The following is a 24,119-nucleotide window of genomic DNA, read 5'->3' as shown; positions in this document are numbered from 1 at the left end:
GTGTGTGTGAAAGGAGGAAAGCAAGGCCCAGATCATAAAATATGAGAATTTATTGGGCCAGGGGAAGCCTGGCTTTTTGGGAGAGAGAATAATGTTTTGGCAGTTCTCCCCAGTGACTTGGGGAGAGTGCCTGCCAAGCAATTGTGTTGTTGCAAATCCAGAACAGGGTGGGGGGATCTCCATTCCTTGGAGCCAGCATGAGCACCTTGTGTTTTACTGCATTTCTGTAAAAACTGCTACCTAAGTAATGATTTTTGAAAAGGCACTGAGGTATGCACTTGAAATGGTAGAAAACCTGGGAAGTAGAGCTGGAAGGAGCTTTCAGAAGTCATCCCTGCAGTGGTGTCCAGTGCTGCTGAAGTAAAAGTTCCTTACTTTTCAGATCTGCTCCCTTTCTGCTCCCCTTAAACCCCTTCCACCACTCCCTTCACCCCACTACTCATGAATGCTTCTCCTGTTTGCACTGGACATGGCAGAAGATTATTTCCTTACTCTTTTCAGGAATTTTGACAATTGGATTGTGAAACATTATGTCAGTCTTCAGTCTTTGTTTCTTCAGATTATGTCTTTGCCAATCATTCAAAAATGAAAGCTCAATGTCTCTGTTTCAGTTTGAGTTTAGTTTAGGTGGTTGCCCATTTCTGTCTGCAGAGCTCAGCACTAAGCTGAAATGCATTTCCAGAGCAAGCATCTTCTCTGGACATGTGGATCTCTAGTAGCAATTAGCAGTATATATTTGAGTTTTAAAACACAGTAAAATAACTTTGTGGTCCTCATTTTGTCATGTCTTTTCTGTATCTTAGTTTTACAGGGCCTTGAATATCCGGATTGCCTTGGTGGGGCTGGAGATCTGGAATTATGAGGATAAATGTGATGTAACAGAGAATCCCTACTCCACCCTCAAGTCCTTTCTGGCCTGGAGTAGCAGAGAGAGGCTGCACAGGAAACATGATAATGCCCAGCTAATCACGTGAGCTCATTCCTCCTGTTTCTGACACGTGGGTGGGAAATCAGTGTGTACCTTGATATGCTTCCAGGATCCAAAGTGGCTTTGTGGAAAGCATTAATTCCTAACCCACCCCCTGACACACAGAGCCCTGGTGCTGGGAGGCAGCTGATGATGGCCTGTGACTGATGGGCCACTGATCCATCAGGGCCAGCAGCCAGGCCAGCAATGCAGATGGCATTGGAAGGAAAATTTGCTGCATCTCTCAGATCTCCTTTACCTCCTCCGTGGAAATTCATCCACCAGGATGACTCAGAGGACCTGTGGGGTTGAAATGCAGAGATACAATGCCTTTTCCCTTGTTTTCTTTGGTTGTTTTTTTTTCCCTTTAACATTACTGTATTTCCTCTCCATCTGGTCATGTCCTCAGCACAATTTCCAGGGCTCCCACTTCAAAGATTTCAGGGTGGTGCAGAATTCCAGCTCAGAGGCAGGAGCAGAGGTGTTACCTACTACTCCCTCAAATCCCCAAATCCCAGGCTGGCAAATATCAGGCTCATGGTAAATTAATTATCCACAAACAGTACTCAGCTAAGGATCCAGAACTCATCTTTGCTGTGCTTGTTGCAGAGCTCAGCAGGAGCACTTTTTGGAACCAAACCATAATGAAAAATAGGATTGTCTGGCTGGCCCACAAAGCAGAGTAGCAGTCCAAGATAAACAGACCTAAAGGCTTTGTATCTCTGCTATGACACTCTAAGGACAATGTGCTCCCTGACACTGTGTGGGGAGCTGTGCACTGCAGGGTGCATTTCTCTGCCTGCCTCCTCGAGTGCCTCAGTGCCATCTCATGCTCTTTCTGGGTTGATTTCAGGGGTGTGCCCTTCAAAGGTACCACAGTGGGCTTGGCTCCCGTGATGGCCATGTGCTCTGATTTCCAGTCAGGAGGAGTAAACATGGTGAGTAATTGCCAATCCCCAATATAAAGCTTCTTGCCAGCAGTGAATACACAGGAGAGATGCCTCCTAAAGCCCAGGGAGAAAATATTCCCTGTGAAGTTCTCCCCTCACTTGCTAATAGGCAGGAATACCTCCAGTAGATATTTTCTACATGTACAAATGAGAAATTCCCCTCACCCCATCGAGCCAGAGGTGCACAGGACAGGCACAGGTAAAATGCTGATGTGCCTCTTTGACCTTGCACAGGACCACTCTGATAATGCCATTGGTGTTGCTGCTACCATTGCCCATGAGATGGGACACAATTTTGGCATGAATCATGACTCTGCTGGCTGCTGTACCACCCCTGCAGCAGATGGGGGCTGCATCATGGCTTCTGCAACTGGGTGAGTTCATCCTCACGGGCTCGGGGAGGAATGGAAAGGGCTTTGTTACAAGGGCCTAGGTGGAGTAAGAGCTAGAGATGTAGAGTGAGAGTGGGTTTCTTGCTGCCTGTTGGAGTCGGTGTTTATAGATAAAAATTTGCTGGACATACCCTGGGTCATGGAGCAGTAGCAGTTTGCTGATTCCCAAGGAACAGATTCCTGCCTGAGACTGGCCTTAGGGGATGGCAGCGTTTGAAAGTGGAGCTCTGAACTGTTGGGCAAAAGGAAAGTTTTCCTGTTCCCTTTTCTTAAGAATACTCCTTGGTTTCTGAGAGCTTGTGTTTAAGTGGAAAGAAGTCTGTGAGAGAAAGGGGAAGCAAGAGTGGCTCTAGAAGCCCATCGGAATTCATAATTTGATTTTGGATGAGGAAACATAAAAATTTCTGCAATTCAGTCACGAAACATACCAGAAGAACCCAAACACTTAAAGCCACATTCACCATTCTCTCAAGCCTTCCTCTGTTTGAACAGATCTTTTTTTTCATAGGCATCTTCTTTTGTGTGCATCATTTCCTCCAAAACCATTTGGGTGAGAAGTGAAAGCACGGTGGCATGCAAGTAGAGCACACAACATCTACACACATGCACAGCCACACGTGGAGTGCACAGGCATTGTAGCAACAGAAATTAACAATTTGTGTCACAAACAATATTCATGTTCTTCAAAATGAGGTGGTAGATAGGAAAAATTAAATACTATTTTTAGCAGTTAGGCTCATAGTTATTCACAGGCTGAGTGCTGCATTCTCAGGCTGATTCAAGCAGGTGAGAATAAACCACAGCTCCAGTACTGAGGAGGAGAGGACAGCCATGCTTGTCAGCAAGCACAGTCAAATATAGCTCAACATCTTTTGGTTCTACAAAGTTATTTTGTAAGGCCATCATATTATTAAACAATCTTGCAGTGCAGGCACAGGAAATCACAACCTGCTTTAGCACAACTCCAGGAATTTCAGGGAGAGACCTGTGTCCTTTGGCACTTGTCAGGATTTGCACGTTCTCCTCTTTACTTCTCCAAACCATTGCCCAGACCTGGCTTCATGTTTTTCTCCCCTGTCTCTGCTCAGGCACCCATTCCCCAAAGTGTTCAACCAGTGCAACAGACAAGAGCTGGAGAAGTATCTGCAGTCTGGTGGAGGGATGTGTCTCTCCAACATGCCAGACACCAAAAGAATGTATGGTGGAGGGAAATGTGGAAATGGCTACTTGGAAGAGGGGGAGGAGTGTGACTGTGGAGAGGTGGAGGTAAGATCCAGATCCAACCATTTGAGGTTCAGTGGGACACTTTTTTTTTTTTTATTCTGTATATTGCAGATATAATTTTGTGATCTGTAATCAGCTTATTTTTGTGCAGGAGACAGAAAAATCTTCCCTGTGTGTAAATGTAAATCAAGGTTCTAAAATATTACATCTGACTTCACAGTGTGTGGTACAATCCATCCAGAACTCAGGGATGGTGTGGCCCAGTGCTGAACAGATGTGATTAAAACTTCATTTAAAAAGGAGATGAAAAAGTGATTTTAGGTCACAGAATCACAGATTCATTTAGGTTGGAAGAGACTTCCAAGATCATCAAGTCCAACCTGTGACCCAACAGAACCACTGGACTGAGTGCCACATCCAGTCATTTCTTGGGCACTTCCAGGGACAGTGACTCCACCACCTCCCTGGGCAGCACATCCCAGTGCTTAACAAGCCTTTCAGTGAAAAAATTCTTCCAGATTGATATATAAATTCACTTTACCCATGGCTCCACTCCTGTTAAGGATGGGCCTTCTCTCAGCACTGCATCTCAGTTCTGCAAATCCATCCTTTGCCTCATAAGAGAACAGGGAGCTGGAACCAGCAGCCCAGACTCTCCAGATGGGATGAGCACAAGCAGTTGCATCCCACCAGAGGGGAGCTGTGCAGTGCTGGCTCTCAGCTCGTGCTGGGTACCCTGAGACACTGGAAGGGAGGGTTTTGCTTTGTGTGTGATCCACTGTGAGTGAGAACACACCAGTGCCAGCTCAGATCTGCCCTGTGAACTCTGCTGCACCTCTCTGCCTTCCAGGACTGCAGGAACCCCTGCTGTGACCCCAGGAGCTGCTCCCTGAAGCCTGGTGCTGAATGTGCCCATGGCAGCTGCTGCCATCAGTGCAAGGTGGGGTCTCTGGGTTTTCCTGAGAGAAAAGGGGGCTAGCGTGAGGCTGGAAACTGGAGGGGGAAGGGGAGAAAACACAGCCAGATATAGAGTTTAAATCCTCACCTGGTTTGATTTTCCTTTATGTGCAACAACCATGAGTGTAATCAAACTAGTGGGGTCTTTTATTCTGGCTGGTTAAATTGACTCCTGTGGTATCTTAAGATGAGCTGTGAATGCTGCTGGAGTGAAGTCACCCTGCCTCTCTTAAACACTGAGACATAAATCAGAGCTGATATTTCTCTCCATTGGCTCTAGAAGAAATCTAGACAGAGCTCTTGGAGCAAACGCTTCCCCCAGGGATTAGGCTGGATGCTGTGTTTGCTCTGAACACTCTTTTCTGGGGTGCAGCTGAATCCCTTTAGCTCTGGTGCTTGCTGAAGAACTGCTGGCAAAAAGTATCATTTTAAATCTCAGCTTTCCTTATAGTGACTGGTTAAAATGTGTTTCTGGGTTTGGAGCCAAAGATCTCAAATTTGACAACAAATTAACACAAAAGGAACGTGGGCAAACATTTCTCTTAAGCTCATCTTTATGTTTGTACACTGACTGCATGCTCTTACTGACCTATCCTGAGCAAAATGGGGAAAACAATTTCCAGAAATCCACCTGGACGCCTCCCAGATGTGACTGTGAGTGCCCTTTGTTCTCCACGTGTGTGGTGGACAAGAGCAGAATGAACTCAGCAAACTCATAAGCAAGGGAGACATAAGTTATGCATCAGGAAAATGTCTCCAGCAGAAATGACAGAAACAAACTTCCCAAGCCAGGGAGGGTTCTCAGAACAGATTACACAAACATCTGTCAGAAATGGTTCAGGTAAATTGGATCCTACCCTAGGGTATAGTGAGATGGATCAGTGTTCCCATGAGGTCTGGCAGCATGCATGATCTCATCACTACCTGGGGAAGGGATCCAGTCATTAATTGTATTCTACACAGCTCACCCAGCTAATGAAGTCCCAGAGGCACGAGTCACTGCTGACCTCAAAAGCCCTTGGACAAGCAGGACAAAGTGACACACGCAAGGTTCTGCCTTATCCACAGCCATGAAACCACAGAGGAGCCAAGCAATAATCCTGGGTTTTCCCCACTGTCTCTTTTTAGCTGATGTCCCCAGGAACTCCCTGCAGGAAGAGGTCAGGACTCTGTGACCTCCCAGAATTTTGCACTGGCGAGTCCCCGTTCTGCCCCCCCAACTCCTACCAGATGGATGGGGCTGCCTGTGATGGAGGGAAGGCTTACTGCTACAGTGGCATGTGCCTCACCTACAGGGACCAGTGTGTGCAGCTCTGGGGGCCTGGTAAGGACACTGCCTGCAGCACAACTGCTGCCCTTTCAACCAGCAAATGCTCTGCTCCTGCCACTCCTCACCCTGCTGCTCCTCACCCTGAGAAAGGCAGGGGTGCCTTCCATTCCTGCTGCCAGCAGCAGAGTCTGAGGAGCCTTTTCTCCTGCCTTACTCATGTGGAGGAGGCAGCAGAAAATTTCCCGTGCTCCAACCACTCCAGAAAAAGGATGAGTGGTTGGCATGGGGTGAGATGAAGCAGCCACTTGAGTGTCTCCCATGCAGGAGCACAGCCAGCACCAGATGCCTGCTTTGAGAAGGTCAATGCTGCTGGAGACATCTACGGGAACTGTGGGAAGGACATCTATGGGAATTACAGGAAGTGTGACATGAGGTACAAAACAGAGGGGCAGCCCAGGGCTGCTCACTGGAGAAGATGTTTTTATATGTTACAAAATGATGGGCCAGGAGATAAAACTGATCCATGCATTGGTTCATTCCCTCCCTCTGCCTCCTGGGAAACCAGCTGCATCCTTGTGGGGCTTGGAGCCTTTACAGCTGAAGCTTTCAGCTCACCATTTTCAAACATCTAGTTGGTATTCTTCCAAAGCAACAGAAGAGGGGGGATTTTTTTAATCCATAAGATAAATGTAGCTTTGTAACTGAGCCAAAATTTCTTAGTCATAATTCTGATTTTGTTGAGCCATCCATGGGGGCATCCCCCATCCATGAGGACTGTGGGGTGGTACCATCAGTATCCATCAGATAATTCTTGGGGAGGTGCATGATCTCATCACTGATATTTCTCTCCATTGGCTCTGAAAGAAATCTAGACAGAGCTCTTGGAGCAAACACTTCCTCCAGGGATTAGGCTGGATGCTGTGTTTGCTCTGAGTGCTCTTTTCTGGGGTGCAGCTGAATCCCTCTTTTAACAATGACTCAGCACTGCTGCTTTAATTTACATTTAGAGCTCATGTCTGCAAAACACTCAGCAAGCCAGGAATAATCACTTTAGCCTTTCCTTTGACATCAGAGATGCTAAATGTGGGAAGATCCAGTGCCAGAGCTCAGCTTTCAAACCCCTGCAGCCCAATGCAGTGGCCATAGACACCACGGTGAACAGGCAGCGCTGCCGAGGCACCCACGTGTACAGATCCGACAGTGAGGAGAAGGAGATGCTGGACCCTGGCCTGGTGCTGACAGGAACAAAGTGTGGGAGCCATCATGTACGTACAGTTCTGCCTGGAGTGGCCTGGGGGAGGCTCAGAGTATCACTTTTCCACCCAGAATGTGCTTTGTGGTTGTCAAGCTATTAATTTTTGATGTCTTTTGCTCTTCTAGGAGATTTCTGTATTTGTTAGAAAAATAATGCCTTAGAGGTTTTGGAGAAGGACACACACCAAAGGCTTTATGTCTCTGCCAGAACAAGTTCAGGGCCAGAGCTAAATCTGGGATTTGCTAATTGGTTGAAGTTGTCTTACTGAAGGATGAGACACAGTTGGAACCAAAGACATGTGAGAGCTCCTTCAGGGACTTGCCACATGGGCACGGCCAGGCTGTGGCCAGCTGAGCTCCCACTTCTCTCTGATTCACACAGACTGGGATTTGGGGTAGTGATTAACTGTTTGCTTGGGAACCAGGTTAATTCATTTCCTGTTACTCTGCCCAAGGAGTTAATTAGTTGTATTTCCAAGTCACAAGTCACAGGATAGCAGCAGGCAGTGACATGGTAGATAGCCCAGAGAGCTAACACTGAGGTTTTGGATGCTTTCTGTGCAGGTTTGCTTTGAGGGGCGCTGCCAGAACATGTCCATCATCTTTGATTCTGAGAGCTGTAGCAAGAAGTGCCATGGGCATGGAGTAAGTGTCTTCTTTTTCATCTCCATTCCAGGCTGAAGCAGGATGGATTTCTATTCTTCTGTGGCTGCTTGTTCAGCTCAGTTGTGATACCTTCCTTAGGTTTGCTCTGGACTTTGGCTTCTTGGCTATCAATTTGCATATTTCTTTCCTGTTTGATGCATTATCTGGTCCTTGAATGTTCCTTTGACAGAGGGTTTAAGGAGGTCTGATGGAGGGATATGAATTGCAATAAATGAAAAACATGGAGTAATCTTAAAGAAAAATATCGCAGGCCCAGTTTAGATTGAATAAAAAGTATTAAACATACTAAAGAAAAATCATAGCAAAAAGTAACATTTAGGACAGTTTATCCAAATTGCTTCCACTCCCTGAAGAAAAGAGTTTCCAGGCACTCAGCTCTCACTGGAGTGTCTCCCTGTAGTGTTTAATTCAGCAAGGGCTTGGTTTGTTTTCACTTGCAGGTTTCTTACCTGAATCTCTGAACCTTCCCACTCCAGGTGTGCAACAACAACAAGAACTGCCACTGTGACCAGGGCTGGGCTCCCCCATTCTGCAACAAGGAGGGGACAGGAGGCAGCTTGGACAGTGGTCCCCCTCTGCCTGAAGGTGAGGGACCAGCTCTGCTACTGGGCCACTTCAGAAGGACTCGAGTTGGTTGGGAGCAGAGAGTTTTCCATTTAACAAACTCCATTTTCTTATTCTCAGGCTCTTCAGCAGTTGTGATAGCTCTGGCAGTCCTGGCTCCCATTCTCCTTCTCACAGGAATCTTGTTTTTATTCTATTATCTGAAATGCTGGAGTAAATTTACCATCTGTTCTCTAAAGAAGACACCTCAGTTCAGGTAAGCTGTCAGTGCTGTGCCTTGTCTCCTTGTCCCCCTCCTGCCAGGACAGAATTGCAAATGCTGTGAGGAATGTCACTAAATTGATTTGTTGGTATAGTCACTATTGTCTTCTCATTTTTTTACTCCAGTGAAGATAAAATAGTAAATACAGGAAAATGAAGGAGAAAATATATCAAGACATTAACACCCTTCTTTTTCTTTCTCTGATTGTCAGTGACACCTCTGGAACTGGGCATGCAAACCCTGCCTTCAAGCTGAGAACCCCCCAGCAGCAGAGGAAGGTAGGGGCAGGGTCCTTCCACCTGCAGGGCAGAGATGCAGCTGCCCCAAGGTGTGGGATGGGATTTCCCTGGAATTAGGGAGTGGTTTTATCAAAGGATGGGAAAAGGAGACAGACATCACCCCTGGCTGAAAGTCAGTGGTAGCTGAGTGTAGCACCTGTTCCTGGTGAAGGCAGGAGCTGGGATTTGACCAGCCTTGTGTGGCTGCTTTCTCTCCTGCTGGATTCTCTGTTGTCACATCCCCCAACTCAAAACTGGAGAAATGGCAGACCCTGGGTTTATTTGCAAGTGTCACACTGATGCCTGGATTACTCTGTTCTCTTGATTTCCATTTCTGCCTCATGATTCAAAGTTTTCCCAGTTCATGTAATCAACACCCACCAGACACACACACACATTCTGGTGTTACACACTCACACACACACACTGGTTTTACACACACAACACACACTGGTGTTGCAGGCAATATTTTCCACTCTGTGGCTCAGAGACCTCACGCAGATCCTCAGAAGTGTCGCAGCGAGTACCAAGGGTGGTTTGAAGTGGAAATGCATGAGGATTTGTGGTTTTTCTGCACAGGTGATTGGTTTCCCTGAAATCCCACCCAAGCCTCCTTCTCAGCAAGCTCCAGGGCCCCAGATGAGCAGGCAGCAGCCACCTCCCTTCTCTCACGGCGGGCAGCCCGTGGGGCCGGCGCTTCCCAAGGACATTCCCCGGAGGACTCCCCCGAGCAGGCCAGCACCTCCTGCTCCCAAACCTCCAACCTCTCAGGTATGAGGTCCTGCTGCTGTCCTGTAGATGCTGTTTGATGGCAGGTTTGTTCTGGTGAGGCCTCTCACCCTGGGGGAACTGTTAGTCTTGACCCAAACTGACCCCATCTTGTGTGAGCTTCCTCTCCATGGGGTTATTTTGAGGGTTAAAAGGAAAGATTTATTTCTTTTGCTGGCAGCTCTGTTCTAAACTTACTGTGGACCCCACATTCTTATTGGAAAGATGGTAAATCACTCAGACTGATTTCAACCCATTTTGCAAAATAATGTTATTATATTGGGGCCCTCAAAGAAGCAAAGGTAGCAGGAGGCTGGCTCCTAGGCAGTCTCTCTCTGAAGGACATAGAGGAAAACAAAGCCTATGGAGCAAAATCTTAGGGAAAGGGGTTTGTTTCTAGTCCATTGTTCCTGTGAACAGCTGGCACTTCAGCAGGAAAGAAAACTAAAACAAAAGCAGGAAGCTGAGTGCTGTCAATAAGGAATAGGTATCCTTCCCAGCTGCTTGTTGACAAGTTCCCCATGATCTCCTTTGTGCTCCCAGTCTCTTTATCTCAGTCAGCCTTATGGGATGGAACACTTTTCATAGGATTTCCACAAGAAACCTGGCTGTTTCTGGGTTAGTGAATAGTCATGAGTTGGGGAAGACAAAGGGGAAATAATTACTGTCACTTTTTGCTAGCTGCATTGGCCTTCCTGGATGTTTGCAGCATCTGCCAGATTTGCTCTCTTGCTATTCCTATAGGAGCTCTTCAGATCTGGCAGTCAGTGGAATTTAGTCTGCCTTGTCCTTCCTGGAGTCACAGGGCAAGATCCTTGGAGAGCAATAGGTCCCCAAGCCATCAAGCATTGCATTTATGCATAGTCTGAGGAGACTGCAGGGGTTTTGGGTGCCCTCCAAGTCTTGAGTGCAGCTGTGTTTGTTAAATCAACACCTGTAAGGCAGCAGCTTAGCACAGACCCTGAGCAACAACAGGCAATTGGCTCTTGTGGGGGTAACTTCTCCCCCTGGGACATGCTTTCCACTGAAATTCATTAGATGAATGGAAAATATAATGCTCTGAGCATCCTATTAGGGACAGCTGTGTGCACAAACAAATAATAGCTGCTTGTGGGTCTGTGTGTGTTTGTATGGGCACAAGAACATGCACAACATAGTGTTTACAGGCATTGTATAGGCAAACAAACACTGGGTGTATGTGTGTGGAACTTGCTTCCAGCCATGAAGTGCATCAGTTAAAGTGACTAATCAAAAAGGCTCTGGAGCAGAGGTTACCTATTACTTCCAAAACTTAAGGCTTAAATTCAAAACTGTTTCTTTCTTCTGTAGGATATTTCAAGGCCCCGGCCACCCCAGAGAGCTCTGCCAGCAAATCCCATCCCATCCAGGTGCAGAGGCTGGCAGGGGAACAGCCCTGCTGTCCCACTGCCCCCTGGGCACAGCAGAGCCCCTGGGCACCTCCAGCCTGTGGCAGAGGTAGGCACGGGGAGGGCTGGTGGGAAGCACCACCTGGAATTCACCCCTGGGGAATAAAAACACTCTGAGGGGAATATCAGCCTGCAGAACACCTTAGTGCACAGCCCAGGTGGGTGGACACAGAGAGGCTGTGGGTTGGTCACCTTCATTGCAGGGGTCTCTGCTTTCACCTGTTTCATTAAGAATTCAGGGAGTTGAGCAGAACAGTGAATTCAGTCCTCCACAGCCCTGAACACTTCCTCAGGCAAGGCATTTTTGGGAGTGGGGGCAAGGGCTCTGGGACCCAGAAGTGGTAGTGAAGAGCAGCAAAACAGGAAGATTCACACAGGATTTGAAGATCCCAGTCAAGAACAAAAATTCTTTCCAGCCTCTCTAGGTGTGGCTAAGTAGATGCTTTCTCTGCAGGGAGTGTTTCACAAAAATCATCCTGAATGCTTAAGAAGGGACTTCCAGGCACTGAGTTCAGTGCTCTGCAAACTGGGCCCTTTAACACAAAACACCTCCACTCCACACAGCACAGTTATGTGTCTCCAGCCTGCAATAGGAGGCCAGCTGTGGAAAATGGAGAAACTGCAGGAACTTCCTTGTGGGAGATGCATTCCTATGTAATGCACTGGGCTGTGAATGCAGGCAGGCTAACATCAGCTCCAGGAGAGGGGGAGGATGGTGCTTGTTCTTCCATCAGTGCTCACTCCTCTTCTTTCCCCTTTTTCCATCTCACCCAGGGTGCTGGTGCCTGGAGAGCTGGAGCAGGGAACACCTTGAAGGTGGGACAGCCAGGCTGCCGTGGGCATTCCTGAGGCAGCCTGTTCCTGGCTGGCTCTGGCCCTCATCACCAAAACCACTCTCACACCTTCACTGCCACGGACAGTGTCTCAGCTCCTCTCCTCCTGCCCCAGCCCTGCTCCCTCTGGGACTCTCCAGGCTGCAGCCAGGCATGGCAGGGGTGCCCCAGGTACTCGCCAGGCTCAGCTGGACCCTCTCTGCCTTTTCCATGTAGGGATGACTCGTTTGTACGGTATTTAAATGTTGTTGTGCAATATCCAGTGCAGGGATGGGGTGATGGGGGTTTCCACGTGCTTTTAATCAGTTATTTAAGTATTACCAGGGAGAACAAGCTGTGAGTGCAGGTGCTGGCCTTGATGGGCTTTCATGTGAGCCCTGTTGGCTTCCTCAGCCCCCCCAGGCAGCTGCAGGAGCATATTGGTGCTATACAAACCCACTGCCTCTGGGGAGAGCAGCTGGTGATAACACTCTTCAGTTTATTCTCTGTTTACAGGGGGTGCCAAGTGGGGCCCCAACAGGGAGCCAACTGTGGAGATAAAATTTGTGGGGCCACTGTGGATTTTGCTCAGCTTTAGCAGAGGGGATTATTTTTGATTTCATTATTTTCCCCATATAAACCTCTCCAGCAGGAACATTGCAACCCTTCTGCCCTCCAGCACTCGCTTGTCTTGCCCTGGTGCTGTAGGTCCCAAAAGCAGCCCCAGCACAGCCCAGGAGCTCCAAGCCAGGTCCTTAGGACACACTCAAGGTACGACAGGGCAGCTCTGGCCCAGACCCAGAGCAGAAGGCCAGCAGGAAGCTCAGCAGAAGGCAGTGCTGAAGCCCCTCTGCAGCGGTACCGGCAGCAGGAGATGTTTGTGCACGTCTGTGCTGGGCTGTAGCTCAGCATGGGCTGAGTTACTGCTCCCCAAACCACTGAGAAACCTACCTGGAGAATGCCCAGGTGGTGAAACAGCTGAACTATTAACACAACACATGGTGCTTTTGTAGGGCAGCTCCCTTACTCCAGGCTTTTTCTCCAGGCCATGGATGGAGAGAGCTGTCTGTGTGCACTTTAAGCAGCTGATGGTTCTGACCCTGAGGACCCTCCCTTATGAATTTAATTTTCCTTCTCCTAATAGTTTGGCTTTTCTATGTGTTTTTTGGTTGTTTTTTTTTTTTTTTTTTCCTCAGGATTTTAAAATAAGACCTTCTGTTATGCCAGATTTTTTTTTTCCTTGAAATTATTTCCTAGGAGAACACAGGGAAATCTGGAGCTGCAGTTACAACAGTCCTCTTGTGTCTGATTTATTACGGACAAATCCTCAAAGTGCATGACTGCTGCTCCACATGTGAGAAACTGTATTACTGGCATAAAGAAAATGAGTCTTGTTTGCTGGTTCTCTTTCCCTAAGATCTACTCATTAAAGAAATCCCGGATAAACCCCAAGAACTCATTAAATTTGTAGTTATATGTAGTAGTGTATCTGTAGGATGACTTAAGTCACAATAGTTTTCACAACTTTACTACCTCTTTCTCCACAAGGAAACAGTTCACATGGTGTGTCTTGAAATTCTCACAGATTATTCCTCATCTTACTAATTTTAGACCTTTTCTTACCTTCTATGTGCCTGGTAAAACAAACCAACCTAAAAAACTTTTTTTCTGAAATAAGGGAGGACAAGTAAAAGACAACAGCTCTCTAATCTTTGTCTTTTTCAATAGTTAGGGTACATTACATATAAAAATGTGCATTCAAACAACCCCCAAACTTGTTCCTTGGTATGTAAGGGCAGGTTTGGCTGCTCACAGTGCAGCAGGACTGTACATACACTGTAATTGTTGATTCAACCACAAGAACTTGATCTCATAGCTGAGCCCTCACTGAGGGCAGCAGCACTTCTGCTCCAACCCCTGATCTTCAGCAAATGGCCACTAAAAGTCACTAAAATTATTTTCACTGCCTTTCATGTGAGCATGGGTTCAAGGTTTCAAAAAATGCCCCCGGACACACGGTGCTCAGAGAACAACTGGACATGCCCAAACTCTAATAGAAAACTTTATTGCTGGAATATCACAAAAATCTCCAAAAGGTAGTTTTAGTAAGTTCTTTGAAGTTTTCAGATGTGTGCAAGTTGAGTGATTGACCCGAGGGAACTGCAGGAGGAGTAAAAGGTGTTAAACCTGATTCTTTGAAAGATAATATTACTTGGGAGAACTTATAACAAATCCATCTCACTTTCTCCTATGTCCACATGTTAATGGTTTACAACAATGCTCTCTATGCATCTATGCAAATACTTGAAGAATGCAATTTATTGTGCCTTTTGCCTCATTTTAATAAAATTTGTTGGTTGTCATTAACAAATACTCTTTCACTGTCTATTATTTCATTACCTCGGTTCAAATCTTCATTTTCTACATGGCATTTCTCCAGGGATGCTTCTAGAGTGAAGAAAGATGAGTCCCATTTATAGCCATTTTCCAGAGTAAAATGCACCAAGCATCACACTGATGAGGATGCCAAAACCAAAGCTGGAGTGAGTGACTTGGATTATTTTCTGCCACCAAAGGAGGTCGCTGCAGTTTTATTCTGCTCCAGATGCTCTTTCTGTTGTTCTCAGCTGTCCCTCAGCCTCTTTATCCTTTAGGGCTACACTTGTAACATGAAATAATGAAGAAATTTCAGATCCACCTGCAGCATTTTTTTATGTTGAAAAAACCTTTTATTTCCATTTCCACATTCCAAAATGATAGCACTGAAATGTTATTAAAATACGAGATTGCATTGTCCTCTCTCCCAAAGCCCCACAATATATTTACTCAGTGATGCTCACACCCAGGTATACTCAGGTGAGCATCTCAGAGGACAGCAGGACATCTCATGGGGCTCAAAGAATTTGGGGGGTTTTCTAAGGTCAAGATATTTCCTGAGGAAATAAAAATACTTTATATTTACAGCCACTTGGTCATTCAGACTGAAAATAATTGTCACAAGAAGTCTTGAAGATAGTGGTAGAGTTTCTTTTGACATGGGATTTACCCTGGGCCTGGGCACCAGAGCTGCTCTGGAAAAAAAAAAAAAAAAAAACTAAAAAAAACCAAACAACTGAAACTCCTATAAAAATAATTAACACTGCTTCAGGGAAACTCCTGCACCTTGCAAAAAAACAAAAGCTGAAAAAGATCTCTTTGTGAAAACACTTCATGGCTTGAGTCCTGCCCCTGAGCCTGAGTGAGCAGCTTTTGCAAAATTCACCATGTTTTGCCCATATTCACCAATATTCTTGTCCCCTTATTTGCAGAGCAAGTGATTAAACATGGATGAGCAGAGTCTGAGTAGCACTGTTCAGCCCTTGTCTCTCACCTCCTCTCCAGACGCTGGTGTGTATTTTAGAGTTCATGCAAGTGTCTAGAAAGGAAACAAAAAAAGACAAAAACCACTAATCAATGATCCATCAAGGCCTGGAAACAAAGACATCAGTGGCCACCCGGGGGAAGGAGTGAAGGGTAAACATCAGCCCTGCCAAGAATAAGAGAGGGAAGGGGCCCCAGAGAGGAGCTTTGTTACAGCACTATCATATTTCTAGAGGATTTTTGTTTCCAGTGGCTGCATGTATTAGGGCCCAGAGAGGATTAAACACACCCCTTGCTCCCACACCATGACAGAGATCCTGAACAAAAGCCTGAAGAAAGATTTGACTTTGGAAAAGACACTGTTTCTTTTATTTTCTGCTTTTCCTTTTTGAAATTTTCCCATGGCACCTGGAATATTGACATCACCCACCCAACCTCCAGTTCCCTGCACGTAACACCCTAAGTGTAGAGCATGAATACTTTGGGTTTGTCCTCTGGGGCAATGCTGGAGTTGTCCACCTCTATCAGGATGTTCTTGTCATCTCTGGTGACCGGCGCTGGCTGTTCGTTCTGAAGGACTTGGGGTAAATTCCCAAAACTGACGTCCATGTCTTTGAAAGCATGGAGTAAAAACACCCCCAAAATGATGGTGAGGAAGCCACAGACTGTCCCAATGATGTCAACCACAGTCATGGTGACCCACTCCTTAAAGAGGATGATGGAAGTGGTGATGACGATGGTGGTGAACAGCACGTAGTAGATGGGGAACACCAGAGAGGTGTTGAAAATGTCCAGAGACTTGTTGAGGTAGTTGATCTGCGTGGTGATGGATGCCACCAGCGTGATGACCAGGATCCAGGTCAGTGGGTTCTGCAGCACAGGCTGGCCACCAAAGAAGCCCTTGATGGCAATTCCCAAGCCCTTGACGGAGGACACGGAGAAGGCGCCGATGACGGAGCAGATGGCGAGGTAGATGAGGATGTTGCTCTGGCCATAACGGGGGGCGAGGCAGAAGATCAGAAGGAAGCAGAGAGCCAGGAGGATTGCAGCATAAGCCAGGAAACCTGCAGGAGGGAGGGAAGAACTCAAAACTCCAGCAGTTGGCACGGGGAGAGCCTTGCAGTGCCCGGCCCCGAGAGGGAAAGCGCGGCTGGCTGCGTACCCGGCTCCTTCAGCTTGGAGGTCATTTCCTCCAGAGTGGTGACCTCCTCGTCCTCTGGGGCGTGTATGACCATCACAGTGCTGCCCACCAGGCTCAGCAGGCAGCCCAGCTTTCCCAGCAGGTTGAGCCGTTCTCCAAGCAAATACGAGGACAGAATGGCACTGCACAGGACAGACAAACATCAGCTGGACAGACAAACATCAGCCGGTGCTCTGCACTCCTTTAAAGAAGGAGCAGCAGCTTAGGAAAGCTAAGAATGCTTCCATGTGATACAAGGACGCAATTTTGGTGGCAATAAGTTGGATTCCAGGGGGTTAATACACAATCACAGGGGTGCAGGTGTGACCTGTGGATCACAGCTCTTGTGTCAGCAAGGTGCAAAAATGCTGAATGTTTTAGCACGTCCTCAGAAATATTTTTTCAGGGTTGGCAGAATCATTCAGGAGCTGCTGAGCATTATGAAGCTTTTAGTGCTCAAGAAAATTACTTCAAGGGCCAGTGTAACAGAGGAAAAACCTGAACCTAACAAAAAACCTATGTTAATTTTAACTAAATCATCAGAACTATTAGAAAGAGAAACAGAGAAACTCCAAAAGTATTGGGGCTGCAGATTTATCTACAAATATATCTAGTCATTGTCCAAAAAAATCTGGGGCAAGACAACAGAGCAGTCCTAATTCTCAGTTTGCTTATGCATTTCACAACACAATCATTCCATAAAACCTTAAGTAGCTTAATGTATTTTGGTAGGAATCTCCTGTTTAAAAATAAAGAAATGAAATAGGGTTTCAGCCGTTTTAGGAACACCCAGAAATATAAACCCCTTCAACATCAGAGGATCCTAAAAGCTTATAAAACAAAAGGCAGGTGAAAAGCAGTTTGAAAACAAGCCTGGTATTTTTGACCCTTTTAAATTTTTAGTACTCTTGATTACAAAAACAAAACAAAACAAAACAAACAAACATTGAAATCCCACCAATCCTGGGTGGTTAAACAGCTGGGATAAGGAATGAAGTAATGCAGATATTTGCAATAATTTAACCTGCAGTGTATGTGGTTGCTCTACACATCCAGCATTTCCAGAAGGGCAAGCTATTTAATTCAATGGTTCCCAAGTGATCCCTCAGAAAGGACAACAACTGTTAAAGTGTTTTTTAGAAAACACTGAGACCTTTTTTTACTCTGGGCAGAATAAATCATATTAGTATCCCTTCAAGTCTATTTTTACAAGTCAAGAAAAAAAAAAGGCAAATTTCAATTTATAGACACAAAAATCACCTTATGAGCACGCTCAGAGCCCCCAGAGGCGTGACAATAGTTGCAGGAGCAAAGGCATAGGCAGCAAAGTTGGCAGCTTCCCCTCCACCCACTAAACAAACACAAGAAAAATAAATATCAGTGAGTTACAGAGCACTTTCTGCATTTTCTCTTGGGGGTTTGCAAACCAGCAAGATGTCACTTGGAGAGTGGGTTTTATGTTGGGGGCTTCATCCTGCTGCTAAACAGGGCCAGACAGTGGGTGAAAATCTCAAATTATTGAAAATTTCAAATTAAAAGAAGCACCCCTGGAGAAGGGAACCCCTCCATGGGAAGGGCTGGGGATGCCAGGGCTTGGCCAGGTCAGGGCTTAGGAACCCCCAGCCCAGCCAGGCTGTGTGGGGGTAACAAGGGAGGGGGTGGCTGTGGGAGCCCCAGTGCTGGGAGGCTGCTTGTGCCCTCCACACCTGTCCTTGGGGCTGGGCTGTCCCTGAGCAGGGACAGAGTGAGGGCAGAGCCAGGTGGGGGCACCTTGAGCTGCAGCTGCCAGGGTGAGAGGCAGAAAAGAGGGCTCTGAAACAGCCTGTTGTAAAATCTGCTGCTCTCTGTGCAGCTTTGAGTCCAATTTTAGGAGATACAAGCAGGAAATAAATATGTTTAAGTCTTGTTTAAAGAGAAAGCAAGTGTTTTCAAGGAAGGAGGTGCTACCAACAGCTCTTTGTTATGTCCCTGTGCTGCAGCAGGAAATGTTCCCCAGGCACTCAGGGGAGGCTGTTTGCCCTGTGCCTGGTACACAGGCAGACCTGCCAGCTGCCCTATTAAAATCTGGCTTTTCATGCTTTTGATCAGGTAAAACTGAGCTAGCAGGTCCTGCCAGTCCTGCAGGAGGATGGAGAGGGAGATCCTGCAGGGATCACTGCCTCTCCTCTCCCTGAGGAACCTCTGCTGAGAATGGGGGAACTCTACAGAAAACAGGCTTCAAGCACCATCCTCAGTTTGTTCCACACCTCATTCACAGGGACAGACCCTGGAAAAGCTGCAAACCCAGGGAAACAGCTCCTACTTACTGGTTAACAAGCCAGCCCACCAGAGCCAGTCCTTTAGGTAGCCATGGCCTCCATCTCCTGGGGAAGAAAAGCACATGCAGGGGTTAACAACCATATTCTTCAGAGCCAGAGATGAAAATGTCCCTTTGGAGAGGGATAAATTGCAAGGGGAATGTGAAAAGAACAGGGAAGAATGGATTGTGTTTGAAGCTAATCCAATTCTGGTCCTAACCCACAGCCTGTGGGACATAAGGAGCTTGAGCCTGCTGACATGGTGAGCCCTGGTTTTGCTGGGTCAGGGAGAGCCCATGGTTCTGATAAATCTGACCCAACTGGAGCTGTCAGCACAGCAGTGTTTGACCTGCCTTGGAGAAAAGTGATGTGCTCACACAGCAGGGGTGACACACTGCGACTGAGAGATTACAGGGCAAGGTAGGACAAGGGGCAATGAAGAGTTGAGCAGGAAGACCTCAGGATACAGGGAAAAATCTTTTGCTAGAGTTCAGCCTCTTCTGGTTCCTCAACAACACCATAAATGCTGAAGTTCAAATGTTATGCTCTGGTATTCCTCAGAAATTGCTGGTTTATTTGTTTTAGGGTCTTTTTGTTTGGTCGGGGTTTTTCCCAAGAACTCTTTCTGTCAGCTGCAATTTTCTGTCATTAATCTCTAATTCCTTTCAGAATGTTAAATATTCTGAAAAACAGGGAGGGGTTTACTCTTGTTGTACTTGCTTGGCTCTGCTGTGGGAAGCGTTCATGGAGGGAAGGAGGAGAGAGACATCTACAGTTGAAGCAATACTGATATTTCATTGTGCAAGCATAATGCCAAAAAGCAAACCCATCTGTGTTCAGCAGCTGCATGTGGCCAGCCCAGTGACAGAGGATGGAGATGGACCTGAGGCTGCCTGGTGGCTCAGCTGCTGCTGGTAGCTTTGCTGGCTGTCTCTGGACAATCACTTCATCTTTCCACGCCTCTGTGTCCCCGTATGGGCACAGGGTACAATGGGGATGGTGATATTTACTTCCTCTGAAAGATTATTTAAGAACTGTTCCTAGGCCAGAACTGGGAAGCAGCAGTATTTTAATTATCATTGCTCTGTTTTGCAGTTATGCAAGTAGGTCAGCTGCCAGGTAGGACTTACCCTGCTGCTGGAGCATGTTTGCCATGCTGATGGGATGTGTCCAATTCCACAGTGCAATTCTGCTCTAGGCACTGCTGCTCCATCATATATATATATATATATATATATATATATATATGTGTGTGTGTACACATAAACACATGCCTCGCCCTGAGAGCCTGGTGCTAGAGGAAAGTTATCTGCAGGTTGTTGTGCAACAGAGCTCCAAAGGATCCTTTCTGCAACCACAGAGCTCCCACAGAGCCTGTCTGTCCTGCATTCACACACTCCTGCAATCCAAGCAATCCAAGCACACGGAGCTGCGTCCTCGTCTCGGTGACCTGGTGGCAAAGCTGCCTGGTGCTTCACTGAGAGCAAGAGTGGGGTCAGGGCTGTGCTGCCCTGCTCTGGGCTGGGGCATGGCTGTGAGCTGCAGCTTTGTGCAAAGGGACCCTTTCCAAAGAGCTTTGAGCACTCTGCTTGCTCCTGGGCAATGGGCACTCTCAGCTCTGGGGACACGGCTGATCTCACAGGACCCTCCCTTGCTATGTGTGGTGCCAGACAGGGGAACGCTGCTTTTAGCTGAGCTCCTCCAGTGCAGGGCTCTGTAAATTAGCTCCTTTCCAATACAGAGACTGTAAATTAACTCCTTTCAATGCCAGGCCTGTAAATTAGCTCCACAGCTCCCACACAGCTCTGCTGTCTGGCTCTCCCTCACAAAGATGCATCCACAAAAGCTCCTATTTACATTGCTGATGGAAGACTGGCTGTACCCAGAGGTGTCCCCTGCCTCAGGAGTGCTGAAATTTGGACTGTGTGTGCAATCCCAGGAAGAAGTGGTCCCTCTCCCTCCTACCCCCACGAAAGCCTTACCTGCCCTGGTGCCTCCCTTCTCCACCAGCCTTAGCAGTCCCTTTTTCTTGAGGATGACGCTGCTCCCGATGAGGAAGCTGGAGAAGACAGCCAGGCCCAGGCCAATGTAGAATCCATAACTGTTTTCCAGCCGAGTTATCCAGGAGCTGTCTGAAGTCCCATTCTCCTGGATGGAGTCAGCTGGGACAGCACTGCTGATCACCTGGCACACGACCCGGTGGGAAAGGCACGAAAGGGTGATCAGAGACCCTTGGAGACAGAACAGCAAATTACTGACATGACTATCAACAGTGTCCCTGCTCCCCTGGGCTCATCCAGGTGTCCCCCTGCACAGCCAGCCATGCTGTCACCCTAACAACACCCAAAGCTCAGGACACCTCTTTACTCACACGTGGAAATGGCAGGGTGTTGTCTGACAGATTTATGGCCTGCAGTTCAAGCATCTCTTTGACACTGAATGAGTCTACATACCGAGCTGGCAGGCCACAAGGACCTCTAAAAATAATTTGAATTTCCAAATATATAAGCCAGAATCTCTCCACCAAATTCCAATGTTATAGAGTTGAACTAGGCCTTATCAACACTTAACCTTGTTGATCCAAAGGCTTTGGTGCTTTCCAGCCAACTAATCCCCACACCTGCCAGCTCATCTGCAGTTGTAACTTTGGGTTTAATGTGGAGCGATGCCAACACTGTAACTGTGCATCTGTCCCTACTCTGTGTGCTGAGCTGTGTCATAAAATAATATCAGATTAATCTTGGACAATTCATTTCCTCTACTGTTCAATAGTTTTATTCTATTTGCAGTTTCCCTGAGAGCTCCTAAAGCAAACCCAGTCCTGCCAGTGTGGAAGGACTGAGAGCAGGCAGTGTTCTGCTGTTAACACCAAAAGCACTGCAGCCCTGTGGCTCTGGCCAAGGTGTGTTGGTGTGTGGGGGTGGGAAATTGCTGAGTTTCTTCCTCCCCTGACACTCCTACCACACCCAGCACATCTTTCTATCGCAATCCTTACTCCAAGTGTAGTAAGGATGGTGTGACTGTGACCATGAGGAACAGAGCAGCCAGGTGGAGTACAAAAGTCTCTTTGTAGAAAAAGACTTCACTTCTTTTTTTTTTTCCCCTGAACTCACATAGGAATTATAGAGCAAGTGTTTGTGTCTCTGCAGCAGGAGTGTGGAATGGCTAAACTGCTCCCAGCAGTGTCAGGAGCCTGGGCAAGGGGCCCCACATTTTTCCTGAACCAGGAGCCTGGCTTAGATCTTAAGCAGCTGCAATCCCTGGCCCCGGCACACACAGATGAGTTTTTGAATCTGGCTATAAACGTTTTTCTAAAGGAAAAAATAGCAGTGACTTTCTAGGTGAGTTTCCAAGGGTTCCCTAATAATACTTCTTTTCCTGCTACGTAAAACATTTTTGATCGTGGAAATATTTCCTGGGGAATAACGGGGGAACTTGTCCCCTCGGCTGCGTGAAAATCTCCACAAGGTACAAGCATAAGGCAGCGGGATGAGGTGATTACCGACTGGATTAAGTAATCCTTAAAGGAAAAAAAACCCAACTCCAACTCCTGCCTTCTCCGGGCACTCTAGAACTGGCAGAGCGTGGTGCCGGCTGCTCGAGTTTCCCCATTCCTATACAGACCTCGGGGAAAAAAAAAAAAAAAAAGAAAAAATGGAGAAGAACCCCCGAAGCCAGGAAAGAACCCAAAGCAGCAGAGCAGTGACAGAGGACAGCCCCAAAGCCGGGGGGATGAGGCCGAGGGGTGCGGGGGACTCGGAGCCGGAGCGGCCGCGCCGTCCCGGACCCGGACCCGGACCCAGCCCGGTCCTGTCCCGGTCCCGGCGCTGCGAACGGGGCCGAGCCGGTCCCGCTGCCCCGGGGCTGCACCCACCGTTGCTGCAGCTGCTGTTGGTCTCCAGCGGCTCCATTGCCGTCGTTCTCCGGCCGCTCAGCGCATCCCGGGCCGAGGGCAGGGCCGGGCACACCTGAGCCCGCCCCGCTCCGCCCCCGGCCCGGCCCGGCCCTGCCCGGCCCGGCCCCTCGCTGGGCTGGGAGCGCTCGCCATACCCTGGGGAGCCTTGCACGGTCCCCTGGGCCAGCCCCGCATCCCCAGCCCTTGTCCCCATCCCCGTCCCCGCCTGCCCGGTCGGTGCGGAGGCATCTCCGGGTGGTTCTGTCCCTTGTCACAGAGCCGGGACCAGGCTCCTGCAGCCGGGTTTCTCCTCTGGAAGGTGTTTTCCTCGTTGCTGGGACTGGAGAAGGCGCTGGGGCAGCAGGAGGTGGCTCGGTGGTGTGTGAGCCCAGGTGCGGGGTTGGTGCGTGCTCAGGGGTTGCGCAAAGCCGGGGGCTGAACACAGGTGTGGTGGAAATAGAAATTAAAGGTAAACGAGAGAAATGTTAGTGGCAATGTCAGGTTAATGGTTGGACTCGAGCTTAGAGGTATTTTTCAGCCTTTTGGGCTGAACATTATATGAAGGATACAGAGTTGTTAGGGAATATCCAAAGGAGGGCCACGAAGATTGTGAAGGGTCTGGAGAAGCCTTGTGAAGAGCAACTGAGGTCACTTTTTGTTCACACTGGAGAAGAGGAATCTCCATCAGCTCCCCCTCCCAAGGCAGCTGAAGCTTTCCTTGCTGGTTCTGGTGTGTGAATGTTTCAGAGTGTGTGGAACACCACTTTTGCCTTCATCCCCACCCTCTCTGCCGACCTCTCTTGTTCTGCCTTCATCCCCATCCTCCTCTGCTGACCTCCCTTCCTGCATTTGTGCTCAGTGGCTGTGTGTACACAGAAATCTATTGCTGATAGAAAAGTCCTTTCGTTGCTGGTTCTGCTGTAGGTCAACAAAGGCAAATAAAACCAATAGTGAAACAAGAGCTTTGCTCAGCAAGCCCACGTTTATAGGTAGAAAGGGTCCCTGTCATAAGGCAATATAAAGATATAAGATTTGCAGGACCTGAACATGTCTGAAAAATTGCCTTTCTTTCCCCCCCCCATAAAATAAATTGCCTGTTACTACAGGAATTGCCCCTAGACCATCAGGCTGCAGCATTGCTAATACCTCCTGACGCCTTCATTCAGTGCCTGATCCTATCTCTGAGCAACTGTTTTCTCCAGCAAATGTAATGCTCAAGTGCTTTGTGAGTCATTTGATTTTAATCAAGTCTGTTCATCCATCACAGTCCTGTGGGTCACTGGCTGGGAGAGACTGTGCCAGCCAAATCCCACGTCCTCCCCTCTGTGACAGGGCACTTGATAATCAATCCAAATCATATGGCAGCCGGTTTTGAAGTAGGAAATAAAGCTTGTGCTAATTTACCAGTGTTCCTGGAACAACTTCTGCTGCTGTTATTTATTATGCAACCAAAAGGGACAAGACCCTGGGCAAGACAATGATGGTGGGATTTGGCCTCTGTTGTGTAAATTTACTGGCTGATGCTGGTTAGGAGCTATTCATGCAATGGGTGAATACAGGGCTGGGTAGAAAACCAGTTTGATGGTGAAGTGGGAC

At 47.7% G+C, this 24,119-nt stretch overlaps 2 protein-coding genes across 6 annotated transcripts in view; one reads left to right on the top strand and one right to left on the bottom strand.

Annotated features, from left to right (window-relative positions):
• The window catches only part of ADAM19 (ADAM metallopeptidase domain 19), a 31,448-nt gene extending 17,746 nt beyond the window's left edge, over positions 1-13,702 (top strand). The window contains exons 9-23 of the mRNA XM_050979748.1: positions 804-970; positions 1,821-1,905; positions 2,152-2,291; positions 3,398-3,575; positions 4,384-4,473; positions 5,619-5,814; positions 6,085-6,193; positions 6,833-7,025; positions 7,579-7,659; positions 8,157-8,265; positions 8,365-8,500; positions 8,718-8,784; positions 9,364-9,555; positions 10,882-11,028; positions 11,754-13,702. Of these exons, the coding sequence (XP_050835705.1) occupies positions 804-970; positions 1,821-1,905; positions 2,152-2,291; positions 3,398-3,575; positions 4,384-4,473; positions 5,619-5,814; positions 6,085-6,193; positions 6,833-7,025; positions 7,579-7,659; positions 8,157-8,265; positions 8,365-8,500; positions 8,718-8,784; positions 9,364-9,555; positions 10,882-11,028; positions 11,754-11,828 (1,965 nt within the window). The 3' untranslated portion in view covers positions 11,829-13,702. The remainder of the gene's footprint in view (positions 1-803; positions 971-1,820; positions 1,906-2,151; positions 2,292-3,397; positions 3,576-4,383; positions 4,474-5,618; positions 5,815-6,084; positions 6,194-6,832; positions 7,026-7,578; positions 7,660-8,156; positions 8,266-8,364; positions 8,501-8,717; positions 8,785-9,363; positions 9,556-10,881; positions 11,029-11,753) is intronic.
• Positions 13,703-13,840: 138 nt separating this feature from the next.
• On the bottom strand, positions 13,841-22,624 carry NIPAL4 (NIPA like domain containing 4). Of its 5 annotated transcripts, none has more exons than XM_050979751.1 (8): positions 22,503-22,624; positions 20,611-20,859; positions 18,638-18,694; positions 17,592-17,682; positions 16,314-16,474; positions 15,632-16,215; positions 15,162-15,206; positions 13,841-14,862 (listed from the first exon to the last, which is right to left on the bottom strand). In XM_050979751.1, the coding sequence occupies exons 1-7, from the start codon at positions 22,537-22,539 to the stop codon at positions 15,195-15,197; spliced, it is 1,191 nt and encodes a 396-aa protein (XP_050835708.1). In that variant the 5' UTR covers positions 22,540-22,624; the 3' UTR covers positions 13,841-14,862; positions 15,162-15,194. The 5 variants fall into 5 exon arrangements, with proteins under 5 accessions (XP_050835708.1, XP_050835709.1, XP_050835710.1 ...); XM_050979752.1 differs by having other exon boundaries at positions 13,841-14,452; XM_050979753.1 differs by having other exon boundaries at positions 13,841-14,447.
• Between the last annotated feature and the right edge of the window lie 1,495 nt (positions 22,625-24,119).

Source organism: Serinus canaria, chromosome 13, assembly GCF_022539315.1.
Source record: "Serinus canaria isolate serCan28SL12 chromosome 13, serCan2020, whole genome shotgun sequence".
Classification (NCBI taxonomy): Eukaryota; Metazoa; Chordata; class Aves; order Passeriformes; family Fringillidae; genus Serinus; species Serinus canaria.
Note: the sequence above shows the minus strand (reverse complement) of the source record. Positions and strands in the feature narration are given on the sequence as shown.